General features: G+C 41.5%; 1 protein-coding gene across 5 annotated transcripts in view; it reads left to right on the top strand.

The window, feature by feature from the left end:
• Window positions 1-23,733, top strand: part of STN1 (STN1 subunit of CST complex) — a 47,171-nt gene that overhangs the window by 4,133 nt on the left and 19,305 nt on the right. For 3 of the 5 annotated variants that reach the window (XM_087432547.1, XM_087432552.1, XM_087432550.1), the window contains exons 3-7: window positions 9,823-9,918; window positions 15,143-15,211; window positions 20,738-20,896; window positions 21,653-21,776; window positions 23,502-23,676. In XM_087432547.1, coding sequence (XP_087288673.1) covers window positions 9,823-9,918; window positions 15,143-15,211; window positions 20,738-20,896; window positions 21,653-21,776; window positions 23,502-23,676 — 623 coding nt within the window. Of the gene's footprint in view, window positions 1-6,529; window positions 6,615-9,822; window positions 9,919-15,142; window positions 15,212-20,737; window positions 20,897-21,652; window positions 21,777-23,501; window positions 23,677-23,733 lie in introns of those variants that run through there. The other 2 variants (XM_087432549.1, XM_087432548.1) reach the window with 2 other exon arrangements.

The raw sequence follows: 23,733 nt of genomic DNA, 5'->3' as shown, positions 1-23,733 counted from the left end.
CTTTTTCTTTCTTTATTTTTATTTTATTTTATTTTTTATTATTATTTTTTTAATTTTTTGTTTATTGCAGTAATATTGGTTTATAACATTGTATATTTCAGGTGTACATCATTATACTTCTATTTCTGCATAGATTACATCATGTTCACCACCCAAATTCTAATTACAACCCATCACCACACACATGTGCCGAATTATCCCTTTCGACCTCCTCCCTCCCCCCTTCCTCTCTGGTAACCACCAATCCAATCTCTGTCTCTGTGTGTTTGCTTATTGTTGTTATTATCTATTACTTAATGAAGGAAATCATACGGTATTTGACCTTCTCCCTCTGACTTATTTCACTTTGCATAATACCCTCAATGTCCATCCATGTTGTCACAAAGGTCTGGATTTCATCGTTTCTTATGGCTGAGTAGTATTCCATTGTGTATATATACCACATCTTCTTTATCCATTCGTCCCTTGATGGGCACTTAGGTTGCTTCCAAGTCTTGGCTATTGTGAATAACGCTGCAGTGAACACAAGGGTGCATGTATTGGTGCATTGGTGTTTTCAAGTTCTTTGGATAAATACCCAGCAGTGGAATAGCTGGATCATATGGTAGTTCTATCCTTGATTTTTTGAGGAATCTCCATACTGTTTTCCATAGTGGCTGCACCAGTTTGCACTCCCACCAGCAGTGTATGAGAGTTCTCTTCTCTCCACATCCTCTCCAACACGTGTTGTTTTCTGTCTTGTTAATTATAGCCATTCTGATGGGCGTGAGGTGATATCTCATTGTAGTTTTGATTTGCATTTCCCTGATAGTTGATGATTTTGAACATCTTTTTATGTGTCTGTTGGCCATCTGTATATCTTCTTTGGAGAAATGTCTGTTCAGATCTTTTGCCCATTTTTCAATTGGGTTGTTAGTTTTTTTGTTGTTGAGATGCATGAGTTCTTTATATATTTTGGAGATTAAGCCCTTATCAGATGTATGGTTTGCAAATATCTTCTCCCAATTGTTAGGTTGTCTTTTCGTTTTGTTGATGGTTTCCTTTGCTGTGCAGAAGCTTTTTAGTTTGATGTAGTCCCATTTGTTTATTTTTTCTATTGTTTCTCTTGCCCGGTCAGACATGGTGCTTGAAAATACGTTGCTATGACCGATGTCGAAGAGCGTACTGCCTATGTTTTCTTCTAGAAGTTTCATAATTTCAGGTCTTACATTCAAGTCTTTAATCCATTTTGAGTTAATTTTTGTGTATGGTGTAAGGTAAGGGTCTACTTTCATTTTTTTGCATATGGCTATCCAGTTTTCCCAACACCATTTGTTGAAGAGACTTTCTTTTCTCCGTTGTATGTTCTTGGCTCCTTTGTCAAAGATTAGCTGTCCATAGATGTGTGGGTTTATTTCTGGGCTTTCGATTCTATTCCATTGATCTGTGTGTCTGTTTTTGTGCCAGTACCATGCTGTTTTGGTTACTATAGCTTTGTAGTATATTTTGAAATCAGGAAGTGTGATACCTCCAGCTTTGTTCTTTGTTCTCAAGATTCCTTTAGCTATTCGGGGTCTTTTGTTGTTCCATATAAATTTTAGGATTCTTTGTTCTATTTCTGTGAAAAATATTGTTGGAACTTTGATAGGGATTGCATTGAATTTATAGATTGCTTTAGAAAGTATGGACATCTTAACTATGTTAATTCTTCCAATCCAAGAGCATGGAATATCTTTCCATTTCTTTGTGTCTTCTTCAATATCTTTCAGCAGTGTTTTATAGTTTTTTGTGTACAGATCTTTCACGTCTTTGGTTAAGTTTATTCCTAGGTATTTTATTCTTTTTGTTGCAATTGTAAATGGGATTGTATTCTTAATTTCTCTTTCTGCTACTTCGTTGTTAGTGTATAGAAATGCAACTGATTTTTGTATGTTGTTTTTGTATCCTGCAACTTTTATAACTTTTATATAATAAACTTTTATATAATAAATTCACTTAAAAGTTTTCTGGTGGATTCTTTAGGGTTTTCTATATATAAAATCACATCATCTGCAAATAGTGACAGTTTCACTTCTTCCTTTCCAATTTGGATCCCTTTTATTTCTTTTTCTTGCCTGATTGCTCTGGCTAGGACTTCCAGTACTATGTTAAATAGGAGTGGTGAGAGTGGGCATCCTTGTCTGGTTCCTGTTCTTAGAGGGATAGCTTTCAGTTTTTCACCATTGAGGATGATATTAGCTGTGGGTGTGTCATATGGCCTTTATTGTGTTGAGGTACTTTCCTTCTATCCCCATTTTATTCAGAGTTTTTATCATAAATGGATGCTGTATCTTGTCAAATGCTTTCTCTGCATCTCTGGAGATAATCAATATAAAGATAAAATAATCAATCAAGATAAAAATGTGATTTTTATTCTTCATTTTATTAATGTGGTGTATTACGTTGATTGATTTGTGAATGTTGAACCATCCCTGCATACCTGGAATAAATCCCACTTGATCATGGTGTATAATCTTTTTAACATATTGTTGTATGCGATTTGCTAGTATTTTGTTGAGGATTTTTGCATCGATGTTCATCAGTGATATTGGCCTGTAATTTCCTTTTTTTGTGTTGTCCTTGTCTGGTTTTGGTATCAGGGGGATGTCGGCTTCGTAGAATGAGTTAGGGAGCTTCCCCCCCTCCTCAATTTTTTGGAAGAGTTTGAGAAGGATAGGTATTAAGTCTTCTTTGAATGTTTGGAAGAATTCACCAGGGGAGCCGTCTGGTCCTGGACTTTTATTTTTGGGGAGGTTTGTGATTACTGTTTCGATCTCCTTACTGGTGATTGGTCTATTCAAATTCTCTACTTCTTCTTGATCCAGTTTTGGAAGGTTGTATGATTCTAAGAATTTATCCATTTCTTCCAGATTGTCGAATTGGTTGGCATATAGCTTTTCATAGTATTCTCTTATAATCTTTTGTATTTCTGAGGTGTCTCTTGTAATTTCTCCTCTTTCATTTCTGATTTTACTTATTTGTGCCTTCTCTCTTTTTTTCTTGGTGAGTCTAGCTAAAGGTTTGTCAATTTTGTTGATCTTTTCAAAGAACCAGCTCTTGGTTTTATTAATTTTTTCTATTTTTTTTAAGTCTCTATTTCATTTATTTCTGCTCTGATTTTTATTATTTCCTTCTTCTACTGATTTTGGGCTTTGTTTGTTCTTCTTTTTCCAGTTCCTTTAGGTGCATTGTTAGATTGTTTATTTGAGATTTTTCCTGTTTGTTGAGATAGGCCTGTATTGCTATAAACTTCCCTCTTAGAACCGCTTTTGCTGTATCCCATAAATTCTGGCATGTCGTATTTTCATTTTCATTTGTCTCCAGGTATTTTTTTATTTCTTCTTTGATTTCTTCATTGACCCAGTCGTTGTTCAGTAGCATTTTGTTTAATCTCCACGTATTTGTGGCTTTTCTGATTTTCTTGCTGTAGTTGATTTCCAGTTTCATACCGTTGTGGTCAGAAAAGATGCTTGGTATTATTTCAGTCTTCTTAAATTTATGAAGACTTGTTTTGTGGCCTAATATGTGATCGATCCAGGAGAATGTTCCATGTGCATTTGAAAAGAACATGTATTCTTCGGTTTTTGGATGGAATGCTCTGTATATAGCTACTAGGTCCATCTGTTCTAGTGTGTCATTTAAGGCCAATGTTTCCTTTTTGATCTTCTGTTTGGATGATCTATCCCTTGGTGTAAGTGAAGTGTTAAAGTCCCCTACTATTATTGCGTTTCTGTCTGTTTCTGTTTTTATGTCTGTTAATAATTGCTGTATATATTTAGGTGCACCTACATTGGGTGGGTAGATATTTACAAGTGTTATATCCTCTTGTTGGAATGTTCCCTTGATCATTATGTAATGCCCTTCTTTGTCTCTTTTGACAGTTTTTGTTTTGAAGTCTATTTTGTCTGATATGAGTATTGCTACCCCAGCTTTCTTTTCATTGCCATTTGCATGGAGTATCTTTTTCCATGCCTTCACTTTCAATTTGTGAGTGTCTAGGTCTGAAGTGTGTCTCTTGTATGCAGCATATGTATGGGTCTTGGTGTTTTATCCAATCAGCCACCCTATGCCTTTTAATTGGGGCATTTAGTCCATTGACTTTTTTTTTTTTTTTTTTAAAGATTTTATTTATTTATTTTTTCCCCCCAAAGCCCCAGTAGATAGTTGTGTGTCATAGCTGCACATCCTTCTAGTTGCTGTATGTGGGACGCGGCCTCAGCATGGCCGGAGAAGCAGCGCGTCAGTGCGAGCCCGGGATCCGAACCCGGGTCGCCAGCAGTGGAGCGCGCTCACTTAACCACCAAGCCACGGGGCCGGCCCCTCCATTGACGTTTAAAGTAGCTATTGATAAGTATGTTACTTACTGCCATTTTTTAACTTTTTTTCTCAGTGTTTTAGTAGTCCTTCTCTGTTCCTTTCTCCTTCTATACAGAATTGATGGTCTCTTTAGTTTGACCTCTGTCTGAAAGCTCTACTCTTTAACTCCCCTCCTCCCTCATTTTATGTTTTTGATATCATATCTAACCTCTTTTTTGTGCATTTGTATCCATGGCCCTCTTATCATGGAAATAGATAATTTTTCCTATTTGTGGTCTTCTCTTTTCTCCTTAAATCAGTCCCTTCAACATTTCTTGTAGCACTGGTTTCTTGGTGACGAACTCCTTTAATTTTTGCTTGTCTGGGAAATTTTTTATCTCTCCTTCCATTTTGAATGATAATCTTGCTGGGTAGAGTATTCTTGGCTGTAAGTTTTTTCCTTTTAGCACTTTAAATATATCGTGCCACTCTCTTCTAGCCTGTATAGTTTCTGCTGAGAAGTCAGCTGATAGCCTTATGGGGTTTCCTTTGCGTGTAACTTGTCTTTCTCTTGCGGCTTTTAGGATTCTCTCTTTATCTTTAATTGTAGACATTTTGATTATGATGTGTCTTGGTGTGGGCCTCTTTGGGTTTATCTTGTTTGGGGCTCTCTGTGCTTCCTGTACCTGGATGTCTGCTTCCTTCCTTAGGTTAGGGAAATTTTCATCTGTTATTTCTTGAAATAGATTCTCTGCCCCTTTGTCTCACTCTTCTCCTTCCGGGACACCTATAACACGGATGTTAGTGCACTTGATGTTGTCCCAGATGTCCCTTAGATTGTCCTCACTCTTTTTATTTTTTTTTATTTTATTTTTTTTTAATTTTTTGTTTATTGCAATAACATTGGTTTATTGTCCTCACTCTTTTTAATTCTTTTCTCTTTTACCTGTTCAGCTTGGGTGATTTCTTCTAGTCTTTCGTCCAGCTCACAGATCCATTCTTCTGTATCCTCTACTCTGCTTTTGAGTCCCTCTAGCGAATTTTTCATTTCCAGTATTGTATTCTTCATTTCTGATTGGTTCTTTTTTATATCTTCCATTTCTTTGTTGACATTCTCACTGAGTTCATCTATTCTTCTCTCCACATCAGTGAGCATCCTTAACACTCTTTGTTTGAACTCTCTGTCAGGTAGGTTGCTCATTTCTGTTTCACTTAGTTCCTCTTCTGGGGTTTTGTCCTGTTCCCTTACTTGGAATGTATTCCTTTGCCTCCTCATTTTGCCTCTTTCCCTGTGCTTGTGTCTACGTATTAGGTAGGTCAGCTACGTCTCCTGCTCTTAGATAGGTGACCTTATACAAGTGATGCCTTAGAAGGCCTGCAGTGTGCTTCCCTCAGTTCTCAATGTTCCAGGGGTGACCCCTATGTTGGCTACGTGTGTCCTTCTGTTGTGGCCTGTTTGCTCTCCGTGTATGCGCCCAGGTAGGCTGAGTTATGCTCCTGGTCAGCTGTTGTAATGCTCAGCTGTTTGTAGTTGTGGGCCGTTCAGTCTCTTTATCAGGTGTGGGGAGCCCCAGCACAGTTGGCTGCAAGTTCTAATACCACATTTGTGTTGCAGTATTTCTTTTAAGTGAGTAGGCCCCCAGCGTGGCAGGTTGTTAGGCTCAGGGGCTTACAATTGCTATAAGCCTCCAGCCTTTAGGTCTCTTGTCAGCTCTCTGAGGATTGCAGCTGGGTGGGGCTGGCCTCAGGCACAGGAGCACCCAATTGTTTCAGACTTTGGAAGGTGGGGCAAACCCCCTATGTGGCTCTTTGAGAAGCACAAGTCTTCTGCAGCTGACAAGCCCTGCCACCCACAGGTCCACACACACAGTCAACACAGTCCTGCCCCGTATGCATGCCCTGACCTCCCGAAGTGGACCCAGTCTCTCCAAGGCGGGAGCCCCACACACTCCGCTACAGCCCCAAACTCTCCACCTGCTCCTTGTGCACGCCCTGCCCCACTGAAGTCGGCTCAGTTGCCAGGCTGCAGAGAATCTAGTCACCAATCTATGCAGGCCCACAAGTTGCCTGCGGGCTTGTTGTTGGGTGGGGCCAGTCTCTAGGGTGTGCTGCCTGCCCTGGCTGAGCTGGATTAAATCGGTACTCTAGTGGGTGGGGCAGACCTGGGCTAGCAGGCCCCAGGGAGAACTCCAATGGCGTCTGTGTCAGCACACCACACCAGGCCACAACAATGGCCACCGCAAATGTCCCAGTCCCTGGGGAGGTCTCACCTCTCACCGAGATGCACTCTGGTTTATCAGGTGAGTCTCTTTTCACCAAAGCACTATGCACCTTTCTTTCTGGTGATTTTAGGATGCTTTCTGAAACGGGTGAGCTTGCACACGGGCCCTTTAAGAGCTGGTTTTAATTACTTTGTGAACCAGGTTTTCTGGGGGTATTCCCCAATGTTTTAGTAGCAGGCAAAGTCAGATATTATGCAACTGGTCTCGATTGTGCTGGGTCCACAAAATGCCCACAGCGGGGGCGCTCCCCTGCTCAGGGTCCCGCTTCTCCCGGGAGGGCTGCGTACCTTTGGGCTGCTCCTGGGCGTCCGTGAAGCTGGCCGCTTGTGAAGGTGGCGTTTTTTTCTCTCCAGGAGGGAGTTTCTGCCTCTTCCACCTCAACTAGGATTGTCCTTTGTTGCAGGAGTTCCTCTTATCCAGTTTTCACTTCTGTCTCAGGGGTAATTTTTCCATGGGTAGTTGTAAATTGGCTGTGTCTGCGGGAGGAGGTGAGTTCAGAGTCTGCCTACGCTGCCATCTTGACTTCTCCCATATTTTCTTCTAAATTTGTTCTCCCTTGTTCTTTGGTGCTTTTAAGATTTTTTTTTTTGCATCAGTCATTTGAGATTGGAAGGATTTCCTGTGTCTTTGAGTGACTGTGTCTGTCCTCAAAGTAGCCACTGGCAGTCTATGAGATGAAAGTTTAGGGGGCTCCCTTCTCTGTCCCTTTCCAAGAAAGTCTGTTGTGTCCTCAAGTGAAGACCTGTTAGGTCTTTATCAAGTGTTGCCCAATACAGAGTTTGTAACATTGGAGGACTGGTCTCCACTGTGGTGACTCGAGGACTCCGTTGGCTTGTGTGGTTAGTCCAGTCTTCTCATTGCATTTTCCGTATGCTTCAACCCAGGCGGAACACCTTTTGGCTAGCTTTTTTCCCCTTCTTAAAGTGTATCGGCTCTTTACTGTGAAAACCCCCACAGCAGCACTTACCAGGGTGTCCCAGGGAAACCCAGAGAGTCCTGGGACTCTCTCAAGCTTTCAGACATAACCCCAGAGCACCCCACGGCAGCTCCAGGACCAGCTGGAAACACATTTTCAGGGCAGGCAGTAGGCCCTCCATGGGCCCGAAGGGCTCCAGGGCTCTGCCTCCAGTTGGCAATGTTCTGTGGGCCACAACTGGCCACAAGAAAGCCTGCGGAGTGTTCCATCTCTCATGCAAACAAGTGCTTGGCAACCAGGACAGACCGTGAGTTGGGCTCAGGGAGGGGCGGCCAGTCAGGTTCTAGAAAACAGTTCTCTCTAACTTTGCTCAGTGCACAAATAGAAAGTGATATTACCTCTACAGTGCATTTGACAAAGCAAAAAGGTCTGACTGGTGTCAGAGCCCAGCCTGAAGCTCAGGCTGCTCTAAGCCCCACCTAGCCCTACAACAAACCTGGAGAACCAAAGCAGTGCCATGCCACAGCCATGTCAGGTACTGGGGAGGGCGAGTGTACACTTCAGTGGAGGACTCCATGCCCACGGCCCTGCAGGAGGCTCGTTCTCCCGATTTAAACTTCCTTCTGCCACAGGGAAGCCTGAGCTTGTCTGCAAAGGTCTGTAGGGATCTCCCTCCTCCGAAGGCCTTCTTTCCTCTGTGTTTGGTCAGTGTAGGCTGGCAGGGGCAGAGGACCCCAGGGTCTCACCAAAGGTAGTAACTAAGAGACCAGGATTTCAATCGTAAGAGCTCTGGAGAAGTCAGTTGGAACTGTCCTGCTCTTAAAATTTCATGGATTTTCTGTGGAGCCAGTCTGTCCCCATTCAATCCAAGCGTTCCTGGATGGGGACACCCCTCCTCTGGGGATGACACAGTGATCCAGGCTCCTTTCCTGCTGTGGCCCCCAAGGTTGCCCCGGGCACAGTCTCCAGTCCACTAAGTCATCTTTAGAAGGGTGCCGCTGCCAAGGGAGGGGGACCTTCTTTTGGCTAAATTTACCATCGTTTTTTTTTCCCCTCAAACCACATCTCACTCTCCTAAAATCTCTGAATGACTGAGGCTCAGAGCCTGCTTGTCCATCCCCTGGGACTCTGCTGTGAGCGACTCATCCCCAGCCCCTTTATCCACACAGGAAACGAGAACCGTCAGTGGAGGCCAGTCTGGGGATTCTGAAGGGCATCGGGGTTCAGGCTGCGGGTACCCCGTGGAGGTGAACAGAACTCTGACCAGGCTGCGTGGGGAGCGGGGGAGGTGGCCAAATGCCTGCAGTGATAACTGTTTCTTTGCTTACGTTCATATGTTTATTTAAAAAGGAAGTCACCAAGTAAAAGTTCATGGCCTCTTTCTGAAAGGGAAAAACTCAGCCATCGTGGGGAGAAAAAAAAGAGGCCAGAGAGGATTTTGGTCAGGACTTTTTAGCTGCAGTGACAGGAACACAACGCAGGTAGCTGAAGCCACAATAGGGAGTTCAGGTGAGGATATGGGGGGACCACAAGAGGGAAGCTCTGCAGGAGCCCGGACAGCACCGGGACCTCGGGATGGAATCAGGGACTCACCCCTGCCGGGAGTCCCTCTGTCTGTGTCCTGTCCCTGAGTCCAAAAAGGCCTTCAGGGTCAGTGGGTAGGGTTTGTCCTCTCAGGTTTCTCCTCTGGCAGGAACCTGCTTGCTGGCATCTGCCGTCTAGGTTTTGAAAAGAGAGTTTTAAAAAGAGAAGTTTTTGGGTTGTAATCTGCTGGCCCCAGAGGGTAGTGTTTTGTAACCTAATTATTTCTCTTTTTTAAAAAAAAAAAGTGTTAACTGCTAATTCATAGAAATGATGACTGGTTTCCTAGAAAAGCACCAGTAAAGAAGCCAAAGAAACCTTTCTCGTGGTTTCCTCTCTCTTTCCTTTTCCAGTCCCTCGAGACACAGTACTGTGTGTGGTCACATGACATGATAACTGTTTCCAGGCCCCTTGTGAGCGTTCTCCGGGGAGGTACACTTTATTTTTACAAGTGCAAAGAAGATTAACCAAATCCGGTTGGGCAACACTGGTTTTCTCTTTTCTGCACTAGTACAAGCTTCTTTAAAGCCAGGCTTGCTACTTATGACCCTTGAGGAAAAGACATCTGCATTTCTTGGGGCTTGCCATTTGTCAAGGACTGATTCTTAAGTCTGGAAGTTCAGCAAGCAGCATACCACTGAGTTGTGACATCCACCCCCACAGTTAACGTTAATGAAGGAGAAACTGTAGTCATCCATTGTATAGACTTTGCCTTTTTTTTAATTTCAGGTGTATTTTTTTACAACGGACATCCAATAAAGCAGGTAGATGTCTTGGGAACTGTAATTGGAGTGAGAGAAAGAGATGCTTTCTACAGTTATGGAGGTAAGAACAATTGTGTCTGACACTGAGTTTATGTGGAAGAACCCCACTTAGCTGAATGTTGAATTTGAAACAACCTCAGCCTTTCAGAGCAGCTAGGGACTCTCACAAACCCCATGCACTTTGGTCTGTTGGGAGCCCTTTGGAGCCACCGACATGGGCTAAGTGTACAAGGCAACAGGGAGGAATGATACTGACGAATACTGTCAAGTGACAGCTGCTGGGGAGTTAGGAGGCCAAAGAATTAAAATACGGCAATCTGGACTCACTGGTTGATCAGGGACAGACACGTGATACCTGAGGGCATAGCTATAAATAGCAAAGGATGGTAATATATGTTTATATTGATAACTTTAAAAAGAAAAGTCCAGATTAATGTTAAGGTAGACTCTTTAAGAAGGCAAGGAGGTGTGTAAAAAATAATTTATAAGATTTATGTCCAGAACAGTTAAAAAAAAAAAGTCTTCTGGTACTCGAAGGAGTAAATATCCACTATCAGAAAATCTCCCTTCCCTCATGATGGAAACTAAATAAAGGGTTTCTGTAGTTTGGATACCAGCGAATTGTTAGAATATAATTTTAGTGTCATAGGTCTTGATTTTTTAATTTTTTTGGTGTGGAAGATGCTCTGACCTAACATCTGTTGCTAATCTTACTCTTTTTTGCTTGAGGAACATTAGCCCTGACCTAACATCTGTGCCAGTCTTCCTCTATTTTGTATGTGGGTCGCAGCCACAACATGGCTTGATGAGTGGTGTAGGTCTGCGCCCGGGATCTGAACCTGTGAACCTGGGCTGCTGAAGTGGAGCGTGCCGGACTTAACCACTACACCACGGGGCCAGCGCCATGATTTTTTTTTAATTGAGTTTAGTATAAGCATTTTAGTACATTGCCTTGTGCAGCTTTAAGATTCTCTGTAGTTAAGAGGCCACACTAGATATTTTGTGGGAATCTTAACTTTGAATTCCAAACCTTTGCTGTAACTGACATTGTCACTCTTGTGGTGTTGCCTTGGATTTGTGTTCTGGCTCTGCTTGGGGAAAGACAGAAGGCAGTTGAACCGGGTGACCAAAAACATTTCGTTGGCAGTCTGTGCGTGATTGATAATTTACAGATAACAAGATCATTGCATTTCTTCCACATGTATTCATTTTCCTGAGGATAATTATCTTGTGCTTATAAAATAACATGTGAGAGGTGAGATTTCTCATGCCCTCTGCTTTTTCCCAGCATGTATTTTTTTAAAACTCTGAAATAGATCATCTTGTCAGGCATCCCCATACTGGATCTCTTCTCTGCTTCATTTTACCCAAAGATATTGGTTCTGTTTTTCTCCAGACAATTAAACAAGCATTCGCTAAGTTCCTACAGCATACCCAGCTGTGGGCAAGTACATTATCTTTAGTACAATATGGTACTTCCTCTCCAAATACCAATGATGAAATAATAGTATATTTCAGTTTATTTATTTATTTTTTTAATTTATTTTTTTTGTGTGTGTGAGGAAGATCAGCCCTGAGCTAACATCCGTGCTAATCCTCCTCTTTTTGCTGAGGAAGACCGGCTCTGAGCTAACATCTATTGCCAATCCTCCTCCTTTTTGTCCCCCAAAGCCCCAGTAGATAGTTGTATGTCGTGGTTGCACATCCTTCTAGTTGCTGTATGTGGGACGCGGCCTCACGCGTGGCCAGAGAAGCGGTGCGTCGGTGCTCGCCCGGAATCCGAACCCAGGCCACCAGCAGTGGAGCGTGCACACTTAACCGCTAAGCCACGGGGCCGGCCCTCTTTCAGTTTATAAAGCATTTTTACATGTATAATTGCATGTTATTCTCCCCCTAATCTTTTGAAATAGAAAGGACATATTTCCATTTTGTTTCTTTTTTTTTTTGGTGAGGAAGATTGGCCCTGAGCTAACATCTGTTGCCAATCTTCCTCTTTTTGCTGACGAAGATTGGCTCTGAGCTAATGTCTCTGCCCATCTTCCTCTATTTTGCACGTGGGATGCCACCACAGCATGACTTGATGAGCGCTGCATCGTTCCGCGCCCAGGATTCAAACCTGCAAACCCCAGGTTGCTGAAGCGGAGCACCAGAAGTTAACCACTGTGCCACCAGGCCAGACCCTTATTGCCATTTTGTAGATGAGAAAACTAAGGCTCGCTTACTTGCTCAAGGTTGCACTCGTGGGTCCAATCTGTTTACTGACTCCACTGTGCTGAATAGTCTCCATATAATTCAGTTTGATTTTTCTCTTCCCCATGTCCCACTCCCCAAAAAAATCAGCTGTATCTGGTTTTTAATTTTCTGTTTTTTGGACCAGATAAATGAGGCTGTTTGAGGACATCAGTCCTGGCCCTAGAACCAAGCCAGATATTATGCCTATGACGTAAAGGGGCTTCACTTAACCCCTTTCCCGTAATAAAAAGATGAAAGCAATATGTAAACATTTCCCTTAGAGTGGATGTCGTGAGAGCATGACACATCTGTGGGCTATGGGAAAATGAAAAGCATCTGAAGGTCGAAGTAATTGAGAGTGGAAACACTTTTGCTACTTAAATTCTTGTGAGGCCTCTTCAGGGGAGAGCTGCATTCTCCCTGCTGTCCTCAGGCCCAGCTTGGCTCCTGGGCCACCTGCCAAGCGGCCGCTCCTGCTGTCCTGGGTCCTGCTCCGCCTGACTCACCGCAAGCCTATGCTGGGGGTGCTTCCTGCTCACACTGACTCAGCCCATGGCTGAAACAAAAGGCCGGCGGCCCAGGCGGTGCTGCCCAGCCAGGGAGGACGTTGTGCAGCACTGCAAGGATGCTCTCCTTCCGGGACATTTCCGGCAGCCAGACCTCAGGGCGCCAGGAGAGGGTCTGCCAGGGGAGGTTATAAGCCAGGAAGTCAGAGGGTTTGCTGGCGGTCCCCTGAGCACGCAGAGCACCTGGCAGCAACTCAAGCTCAGACCTAGAATCCTGGGAGGCTACAGTCAAGACCGGGATGTCCTCATATTTTCTAGAACAAATGTTCATGTGCTAATATTTTTTGACTTTCCATTATAAATCAAGATTTTAAACTGTCCAGAGAAGTGGTGTGCCTAGAGGTGTCATACATTTTTTTAAATTCAGAATGTCCTAATTGATTTTTTTCCTTCTTAAAATGATACTTATTCATTATAAAAAAAATTTTAAGCTAGAGAAAATTTTAATGAAGTACATAAAACTCATGTGAAACCTATAAATCAGACAAAAACAGTGTCAATGTTTGGGTGAACATCCTTCCTAATATTTCTCACTTGGTCCTAATATTGAAGAAGTATAGATATGCCTTATTTCCTCATTACTATTTTGCATATTTCTTTGTCTTAATATTTCTGGAATTAGGCTTTCAGTCAGTGTATACATTGAATATGTGCTTCCTTCCCCATACTCCAAAAGAAACTGCTATCAGCGTTTTAATGTCTTAAAATCATTTCTGTCAAAACACACTATTTAATATTTTACATAAATTAGGTGATATATAAGATAATATATATGATTTCTGTTTTATAATGAGGTATGAATATCTTTTAACAGCAATGAACATGGATCTTCGTTATAACTTTTTATGCTCATATGCTATGCCATTGTAATTTATTTAACCAATTCCATATTTATAAACATTTAGGTTCTTTCCAACTTGCAGTAATATAAACAAGATTGCAATGAACAGCCTTATACAAGATCTGTATATCTGTGTATTTGTTCTATTTTTCTCCTCAGGGTAAATTACTGGAAGTAAATGCTAAGTTAAAGGATATATACATTTCAAAATTTGATACATATTTCGAAACTTGCTCTTTAGAAATTTGGTACAAAATTATACTCCCACTAACAGCATATGAGGGTGTCAGTAGTTTTAATATTTGTCATTCTGGTGGTTGAGAAATTATTTAAATTTGCTTCTTTTTTTCTGGTAACTAGTGAATTTAATGTACTGACATGTTTATTGGCCATTTTTATATCTTCTATGAATTGCATATTCTTTTTCTTTCCTAGTTTTTCTCTTGTGGTCTTGTTCTTTTCCTTATTAATTTGCCTGAGCTCTTTATATATTAAGACACTAACTCCATCATTTGGAAAATTGCTATGCATTATTAGTTTTTAGTTAGTCAAATATATCAGACTTTTTAAAGTGAGTTCTGATTTTCAGGTCTGCTTAAAAAAGTGTCCCCCTACCAACTATAAGCCCAAGGTTAAAAAGTATTCATCCATATTTTCTTCTCATCTTCTTAAGTTTACCTGTATTACATTTAATGAAATAAAATCCATCTAGAATTTATTTTAGTATAAGAAGTATTCTTCTCAGCTTCTGCTTTCTACACAGATTTAAACCAGCAATAAAAAAATTTTTGCCTTAAGTTTCTTCTATATTAAATGTGCTTTTACAGCAGTGTAACTGATGATTTTTAAAAAATCGTTAAACCCACTGACCCCATGTTTAGCAACCTCTGTTCTGAGTTTGTCAGAAATTAGGCAAAGAGAAAATGCCTATCACCCCCTAGCAAACACCTCCAAATTCCTCTATGGTTATAAATCCAAGTGCAGTGGGAATTCTTTGATTTTTTGCGGTAGGGATAAAATAATCCAGACCAGTATCGTATGTGTGACCAAGATGTAATTATTTTCTATTATGAAAATAAAACTTTGCCCCTCTTGATGTACTTGGCTTTCCTTACATCCCCTGCAGTGGTAAGGACTGGGCAGAAGCTCTTTCAAAGAGAAGCCCAGGCCAAATGACTTGGGATGCCTTGTGTTGTTAAATCAGCGAGCTAGAGAATGAGCAAATGATGGCAGAAGGCGGTGCTTTGAGTGCCTCTAACCACAGACCATGGGATGCTCTCTTGTTGCAGAGTAGGAGAGCAAGGCTGATTTTGTATGATAGTAGTCATTGAGAGTTTTGCACTTAACTTCCTGTGGACACCATTTTTGGGAGACGTGTAGACAAGAATCATTCCTTGAGGAAAGGCAAGTGAAATGTTGGCTACATCCCACTGGGCTCGTGGATTACATTGACATTGCAGACAAGCAGTTCCCACTGGTGTGTGGTGAGAGATTATTTCTAAAGGTGGAAGGAGAGTTTGATAAGGGATTTGCCCAATTAGGCTAGTGAAAAATGTCATCTTTCAGTATGACTGAATGCAATGACAACATGCTAATTCACCAGCAACGCCCAAATCTCTCTTCTACTCTTTGCACTTCTTTTGCAGTGGACGATAGCACTGGAGTTATAAACTGCATCTGCTGGAAAAAGTTGAGCAATACCAACTCTTCATCAGGTAATTTTGTTTGTGATGCCTTTTTACTTTTCAGCTAATCAATGGATTTTACCTAGGGTAGCGCGTCAGAACAGCTGTAATGCTGAATTTTCACATTTATCTACTGGGGAATTACATTGATCAACTTGAAGCGCTGTACCCGGAGCTTCGGCTACTCTGCAAACTGATACTATAGCTGGTTGTTTTTCTTTCTCCTGTTTCTTTGGTGCTCAATTCCTCCTAAGCCTATGACAATGTGAATAGATTACCAAGAGTTTCAGCATTTCATTTTTACCCTGCCAGTTATTACGCAAGTCAAGATGTTTTAGCTTAATTGCCAGTCAGGTCAGAATCCTCTTGCTCTGGGCGTAGTCACTTGATCAAAGAAGATTTTGAAGACTTTTCCTTGTATGTGGTTGCCACTAATTTCCATGCTACTATGATCCAGATTTTCTGAAATCTCTACATGTTCAAACAAATATACCAGGAATTCTAAGATTGTTGAGAAGGTAAGATAGGATTCCTTTGAAGTTAACCATGAAATAATAGAAACTGAAAAAGAACTTTAAAATTTTATATTGAACAGATTGACTATAACTGAAACAGCATTTGGAAAATGAGTATATTTTAATAGTTTTTAAGTAGTTTAAGTTACTTAAGTTCATAATATTAAAAAAAATATTGTGCTATATTGGTATATTTTTGGTTCTAGAGAAGCTATAGAAACTGGGACTTTGTTTTTCTGTTTTACAACGTATGCAGTATGGTGCCATACACAGTAGAGTTATTCAATAAATATTGCCTGCTCTCATATCTAACATCTATTATCTATCTCCTCGTGTTATGCAAGGTGAGACTGTGTAACACTTGGAATGGTTTCTTCTTTCCTTTTTGGCGTTATCTGTCAGAATCTCAACTTCCTGCTTTGACTATACTGACCAGTGGCACGCTCCTTTGCTTAATTTTCTGGCATATTTACATTTAGAATTTGACCATCAGTTTCACATAACTTTGGTGTTCCCATTTCCTAAATTGGGAACATCTAAATCAATGGCACTGCTTTGCTTAGGAAGCTTTGTAGATAAAAAAATTAAGGGAGACAACAGGTTTTCATGCACATATCTCACAGGCGAGAAATAAACCTATAACACAGTCAGATATTTGAATTTTCATATGTGTCGGGGGTATTAAAATCATTTGCTGATTTGTGGTTGTTGTAGTGTCACAATCTTCAGCCAGAAGGTGTAGTTTGAATATGCGTACTTGTTTCAGACCCAGGGTTGGCAAACTTTTTCTGTACAGGGTCAGATAGTAAATGTTTTCTGCTTTGGGCTAAATGGTCTGCGTCTCAACTATTCAACACTGCCATTGTAACACAGAAGTAGCCGTAGACAATACGTAAACAAACAGGCTGTGTTCCAATAAAACTTTATTTACAAGAACAGGTTGTGGATGGATTTGGCCTGTGGGCTGTAGTTTGCAGACTCCTGATTTAGATGTTGTTTTACCTTTCTAAATCAACTCTCTTTTTAAGAAATGACATCATCAGGAATATTATTAACTCTTAGTAATTTTTTTAGATAAAATGGCTATTAATCCTGAGAGTGAGATTTTCAAAATATCTGTAAGTAGATGAATAGATGAACAATCACAGTGGATGTCCTTAATTGGAAATTGCTTTGAGAATAAAAAGAGAGGGTAAGAACACGAGGAAAAAGCCTGGAAATGATTTCTCTTCTCATTATATATAAAGTGATATTTTTAAGTTGTTCACGCTAGCTCATTCTCCCTTCTAATTTAATTTCCCTCAGTTTTAAAGCTTTCCACTGGAAAGTAGCCAATGAAGACAAATTTTTTTTAATAAAATTTAGTCTGAGTCAAAATCATGTTCTAGTCAGTTAAGGTATAAGAATATAATATTAACTCCTGTAAATTTCACGTTGAATGTACGATTTGGACTTAGCTTATGAGGAAAGTTAAGAAAACTTGGCCCTTAATATTAGAATTTTAAAGGGGGTTTATCTTTCAGGGTGGAATAGACTACTTAAAGTGAAATTTTGTCAGGCTCCAGCCATCTGATTATATTCATTAAATCACACAGCTTGAGCCCTTCTTTCCGCAGTTTGGCTCACCCTTTAAATGAAGGCTGGGCCTCTCTTTCTCAGACCAGCGTCAGTCTGATCATTTAACAGTACTGTATGAGACGTTTGTTATTACCTATAGTGTCTGAATAATGGCAGTGAAATTTATAAATACGTTTCAAATTCAACCTAAGTAGAAGAGGACTTGGGGATAGGAACACAGGTGGAATAAAAAGGAATACTTGGGTATTTTCTGAAGAAACCCAGTAAGCTGAGTAACATTAACGCTGATTCTGTCTAGATTCCTAGCATTCTTCCTAGGTATACAAAGTTCATGCTCCCTAGGTTGCTGTTTCCCTTGGTATGGTAGATGTGTTAAAAGTAATGCTTTGCACATTACAGAGCCATGGTTATCTAAGTTGTATTAGATTAAAAAACAGAAAATTTCATCAATAGACCACAAGAGAGATTCATTCCATTATATGAACCCTAACATATGACAAGCCAGAAATAATACAACAATACAAATGAAATAAATCAGCATTTAACAAATGTTGTTGGTTCAGGTAGATAACAATATTAAAAAAGAGGTAACCAGGGGTCGGCCCGGTGGTGCAAGTGGTTGGATGCGCGCGCTCTGCTGCGGCGGCCCGGGGTTTGCCAGTTCAGATCTCGGGCACGCATCGACGCACCACTTGGCAGGCCATGCTGTGGCGGCGTCCCATATAAAGGGGAGGAAGATGGGCACGGATGTTAGCCCAGGGCCAGTCTTCCTCAGCAAAAAAAGAGGAGGATTGGCAGGTGTTAGCACAGGGCTGATCTCCTCACAAAAAAAGAAAAAAAAAAGAGGTAACCACGATGCCTATCTTGCAGCTTAAATAAAATAACCCAAACAAGACAGAGTTGTATATTTATCCCCAAAAATATGAGGGTATGTATGTTAAGCTCTCATAAGTCCGTAGTTGTTAGAACACTGAAAGTTATCATCAGTGACAAGGGATAGACTAAAAGATTTTGTCAAACTTTTATGTAATACAATGAAATCAAATAAACATAAAAAAGAAAGCAATAGAATGGGAGATTGGATGTAATAAGCATAACTGATAAACCTTCCTTAAAAATTTTTCAGAAATTAACATAAAGTGTTCAAAAGAGATGAAGAGCTTATACGTAAGGAAATACGGAGAGTAGATCAACTTATATAAAAACACACAGCCTCCCTGGCAATTTAAAAGCAAAATAAAATGTTATGGAATGATTATGTTTTTTTTGTTTTTTGTTTTTTTTTTTTGAGGAAGATCAGCCCTGAGCTAACATCCATGCTAATTCTCCTCTTTTTGCTGAGGAAGACCGGCTTTGAGCTAACATCTATTGCCAATCCTCCTCATTTTTTTTTTTTTTCTCCCAAAGCCCCAGTAGATAGTTGTATGTCATAGTTGCACCTCCTTCTAGTTGCTGTATGTGGGACGCGGCCTTAGCATGGCCAGACAAGCGGTGCGTCGGTGCGTGCCCAGGATCCGAACCCCGGGCCGCCGGTAGCAGAGCGCGCACACTTAACCACTAAGCCACGGGGCCGGCCCCTCATTATGTATTTTTAAAATGTTAAAAAATCCAGTGACTGAAGCCAGTGTAGGAGCTGTGAGCATACATGCATTGCTGGTGACACCTTATAAAAAGAGAATGGTTTGATTGTTTTTTTCTGGCAAACATTCTGACAACATGTAATGAGCTGTAAACCTGTTTGTACTTTTCTATCCAGCAATCCCCAAAGCAAGACCCCAAAGAAAACAAAATAATTTTGTCTGGAGGGCTTAATTATTCATTCTCACAATAGCTGACATTCATTGACTGTTTCCTGTGGATCTGGCCTGTGCTGAGCTCATGATGTAAGGATTGGCCTAGATCACACACAACAATCTGTGTATGGGGTGGACTCGATTGTTATCCCCATTGCATAACTGACGAAACTGAGGCACAGTGAGGTTAAGCAGCCTGCCCAGGGTCACACAGCTGGTAAGAAGTGGCCTGAGGGGCTGGCCTCGTGGCCTAATGGTGAAGTTCAGTGCACTCTGCTTCAGTGGCCTGGGTTTGGTTCCCGGGAGCAAACCTACGCCGTTCGTCGGCAACCATGCAGTGGTGGCAACCCACATGCAAAATAGAGGAAGACTGGCAACAGATATTAGCTCAGGGTGAATCTTCCTCAGCAGAAAAAAAAAGTGACCTGAGATTTAAGCCAGCTCTGTCTGCCTCCATTACCCAAGTGCTGACCTCTAAGCCCCATACAGTGCTAGTGATAAAAACCAAAATAAAAAAGTATAAAAAGGAGAAGAAGGATGAAATATTTAATGAGACTAGCTAAACAAACTGTGGCATATTCACATGCTATATTGTTATTTAAAATGCTGAGTTGTATAGATTCTGTGGAGCATATGTGTATCTGAAATTATGCTAGGCAGAAAATCAGAACACAGTTGTTGACACACACCAGCTGTAACTATGGGAAATGTGAGGCTACTCATGGGGCAGGCAGCAGAGAATAAAGAATGAGCAGGAAGGCTCTGGAGTCAGAGACTGCCTGGGTTCAAACTCCAGCTTTGTTGCTAATTAGTTGTTATTCTTTGGGCAAGTTGCTTGACTGCTCTGTGACTCAGTTTCTCATCTGTAAAATGGGGCTAATAATAAATAGGAGTGGTTGTGTGGATTAGATGTGCTCTAATATATTGTAAAGTCCTTCGAACCGCACCTGTGGTACCCATACATTTGTGGCTATTCTTATTATTTAACTAATACAATTTGGAAGTAAATTTGAATGATATAAATTATTTAGAATTGAATGTGCATTGGGTTCTTTTCACCCTGAAGTTGCTTAAGTTTATAATTTTAAGTGCTGTGTGTGCACGCGTGAGCGTGCGTGAGAGAAAGAGAGACAGAGAGAGATTAGCCTAGTTACCCAACAAAGATGAGAGATGAGAGCTTAGGGTGTTGAGCACCAAAGTAGGAAATAAGCAGAACCACAAATAGAAACTCTTGGGTCCCTTTCCCCTTATGCCAGGCTTTTCTTACCCTGCAAGGACACTTGAAGGAGTTGTTTAGAGCTGTTGCCACCAAACCCGGCTGGACTCATAACAGAATTTGGCTCGGGACCTCTCGAGCCCTTTGACTGCACTGGCGATGCAGGGGTAAGAAAGATGTTGGTGCCATGTCAGAACTCGCCCACTTGGGTTGTCAAGCCTCCCTCTAGACTCCAACCCCTTCACTCTACTTTTGAATAATCATAGCTTATGCCTTTTATTCAATAGAGGATTTCAAGAGGTTATGCATATTTCTTATAGCAGAGCAACTAATCAGAAGTAGAATAAATAAATGTCTTATGTTGGTCTTACCCCAAAACTGTCTTACAAATGTGGTGGAGTGATTGTGTTATGCATTTCTCTCTTTCTTTCTTTCCGGCCCGTAACGACTATAGCTGCTCCAACAGCAAGAGAGCTGAGCTTAACCTCACAGTTTAAGAAGCTGCAAGAGACCATTGAGCAGCAAACAAAGATAGAAATTGGGGACGTTATCCGGATCAGAGGTTATGTCCGCATGTACAGAGAAGAGCGAGAAATTCATGCCACTGCGTATTGTAAGCACAAGATATTTCTGCCAAATTGGTTGTTTTTCTGGGTGTGTGTCAAGTAAACTCTTGTTTAGCTAAAAGTGAAACTTCTAACAAGTTCAGATAAAAAGTTTTAACTCTATTTAATGGAGGAAATAATATTGCATAACATGCTTTCTTGAGAAAAGCAGCATTTCTTAATTTTATTTTCAAGAGAGGTAACTATAAGTAAATTGGGAAAGAAAACAAATGATTTATTATATGTAGTTGGCAAATTTATTTGGACAACATAGTAGAGTTTCTAAAGTACTTTGAGGTTATAAGTGTCAATCTGTTTAGGGCAGAGTGTTCACACTCTTCAAAATGATGGAGATTTCTTAAAAACCATTCAGTCCATTAACTTTGAAAGAAAACAGCTCATCAGAACTAGGACAGTCCTGTATCAAATGAGTGTTGCTCTTTATGCTCCTCTGGCTGGTTTTGCTGGGAAATCGCAAGGATGGCCCCGTTGTCCACACTGTAACAGATGAGTGAATACACTAATGTGCTTTCTGTAGTCCTGTCTACTCCTGGCCAAGCCTGTGGTGCCTAGGGCACTGCATTCCCCGTCGCAGAATGACTGGGAAACCTTTAGTGCATCTAGACTGTGTGATCCCTGGGCACCCACCAGGAAGTAAACCCACCGAGTTCCTCATTTACTGTTGTCCTAGCAGCAATTTGGACGTGGAAAAGAACTGACCTCAGTGTCATTTCTGTGGCATATTTTCCCCCATGGCTTGTTAGATAAGGTGGACGATCCAGTGTGCAACATTCAAATTGCAAGGATGCTTGAGCTGCCCAATATCTACAGGAAAGTTTATGACCAGCCTTTCCGCAGCCCGGCCCTAGAGAAAGAAGAGGCACTAAGGTAAGTTATGGCCTGTCACTTCAGCAGTGGCTGAAGAGGTGACCACAGCAGTAAGGCCAAGCAGTGGGAGCCCAGATGCTGACATGGGCCTAGGTTCAAATCCTAAACCATCCACTTACTCACCGTAGGACGCTGGGCAAGTCCACTCACCCTCTGTCTACCTCAGTGTCCTCATCTGTAAAGTAAAGATGGTAATAGGACAGATGTTCTCAGATTGTTGTAAGGAAAATGTATGTGTAATTGGAGTCTCTGAAGGAGTGGAGGGAGCAGAGAAAAAATATTTGAAGAGATAATGGCTGAAATTTTTCCACATTTGATAAAAACTATAAACGCACAGATCCAAGAAGCTCAGTGAGCCCCAAGGCAAGAAATCTGAAGAAAACCCCACAAAGGCACATCATAATCAAAACGCTACACCATGACACATCATAATAAGAACCACAAAATATACCAGTCGCTCTCAACCAGGGGTGAATTTACTGTCTTGTGTGGAGAGAGAAAAAAAACAGGAGTAATGGGGCCAGCCCAGTGGCGTAGTGGTTAAGTTCTCGCGCTCTGCTTCGCCGGCCCAGGGTTTGCAGGGTCAGAGCCTGGGCGCGGACCTATGCTCCACTTACCAAGCCATGCTGTGGCAGCATCCCATATAAAATAGAGGAGGATGGGCACGGATGTTAGCCCAGGGCCAGTCTTCCTCTGCAAAAAGAGGAGGATTGGCAACAGATGTTAGCCCAGGGCTAGTCTTCCTCACCAAAAAAAACCTGAAAAAACAAAAACAGGAGGAGTAAGAGTATATGCATATTTGCTAGTATATGTATCAAAGAACTCTGGGAGGAGATAGAGAATCAATAATAGTGCTGCCTAGGAGGTGGGAACTGGGAAGATGATAGAAAGGAGACTTGTCACTGTGTGCCCTTTAGTTTTTTTAGCATGTGTATGTATTACATATTAAAAAAAAATTATATTAAAAAAACTCCCAATCTGTAGTCCTGTATAAAGTAAAAAGTGAAAATTCTCCATTTCCCTGTCTCCCACATCAGTAACTTTCCCCAGAGATTACCACTATTCATGGGTTCATGGGTATCCTTTCAGGCTTTTTTCTTCTGTGCATACACGAGCACGAATATTCACCCATAAATTTTGTGAGTTGTTATTTGCTTTTTAACAAAAATGGCACCATACCTTACATACTATTCTGTAGCTTGACTTTTTAATCTGTCATAAGTGTCTTAGTTCCCGTAGTTCTGTCTCGTCCTTTTAAACAACTACACAATGTTCACTGTATGAATTGCCCTTTATGTCAAAAGCAAGCATCAATTTAGTGTTGCGTTTCCTAGGTTTCTGTTTTATGCACACCAAAAAGGAACAAAGGTGATAGTTTTCTGCAGGGCTTTTTAAAACTTTCCTGGGCCGGCCCCGTGGCTTAGCAGTTAAGTGCGCGTGCTCCACTCTTGGCGGCCTGGGTTCGGATCCCGGGCGCGCACCGACGCACCGCTTGTCCGGCCATGCTGAGGCCGCGTCCCACATACAGTAACTAGAAGGATGTGCAACTATGACGTACAACTATCTACTGGGGCTTTGGGGAAAAAAAGGAGGAGGATTGGCAATAGATGTTAGCTCAGAGTCAGTCTTCCTCAGCAAAAAGAGGAGGATTAGCATGGATGTTAGCTCGGGGCTGATCTTCCTCACACACGCACACACACACACAAAAAAAAAACTTTCCCTCAGCAGCAATCCCGGAGCCCTGGACCTTGCCAGTCTCACATGTTTGCTGAGTGAAAAAGCCAAAGAATTCCTTGTGAAGAACAGAGTGCAAACCTTTTACCAGCAGGAATTGGAAATGGTGGACTCTCTGCTGTCCCTTGCCAACCAGCCTGTGATTCACAGCGCCTGCTCTGAGCAAGTAAGTGCGGCATGCCCATGTGAGGACTTGAGTCCCCTGCCCCAAATCTGCTGCTGA

Source organism: Ceratotherium simum, chromosome 6 (genome assembly GCF_057802395.1).
Source record: "Ceratotherium simum simum isolate JZ-2026a chromosome 6, ASM5780239v1, whole genome shotgun sequence".
NCBI lineage: Eukaryota > Metazoa > Chordata > Mammalia > Perissodactyla > Rhinocerotidae > Ceratotherium > Ceratotherium simum.
This window is presented reverse-complemented; position numbering and strand designations above follow the sequence as displayed.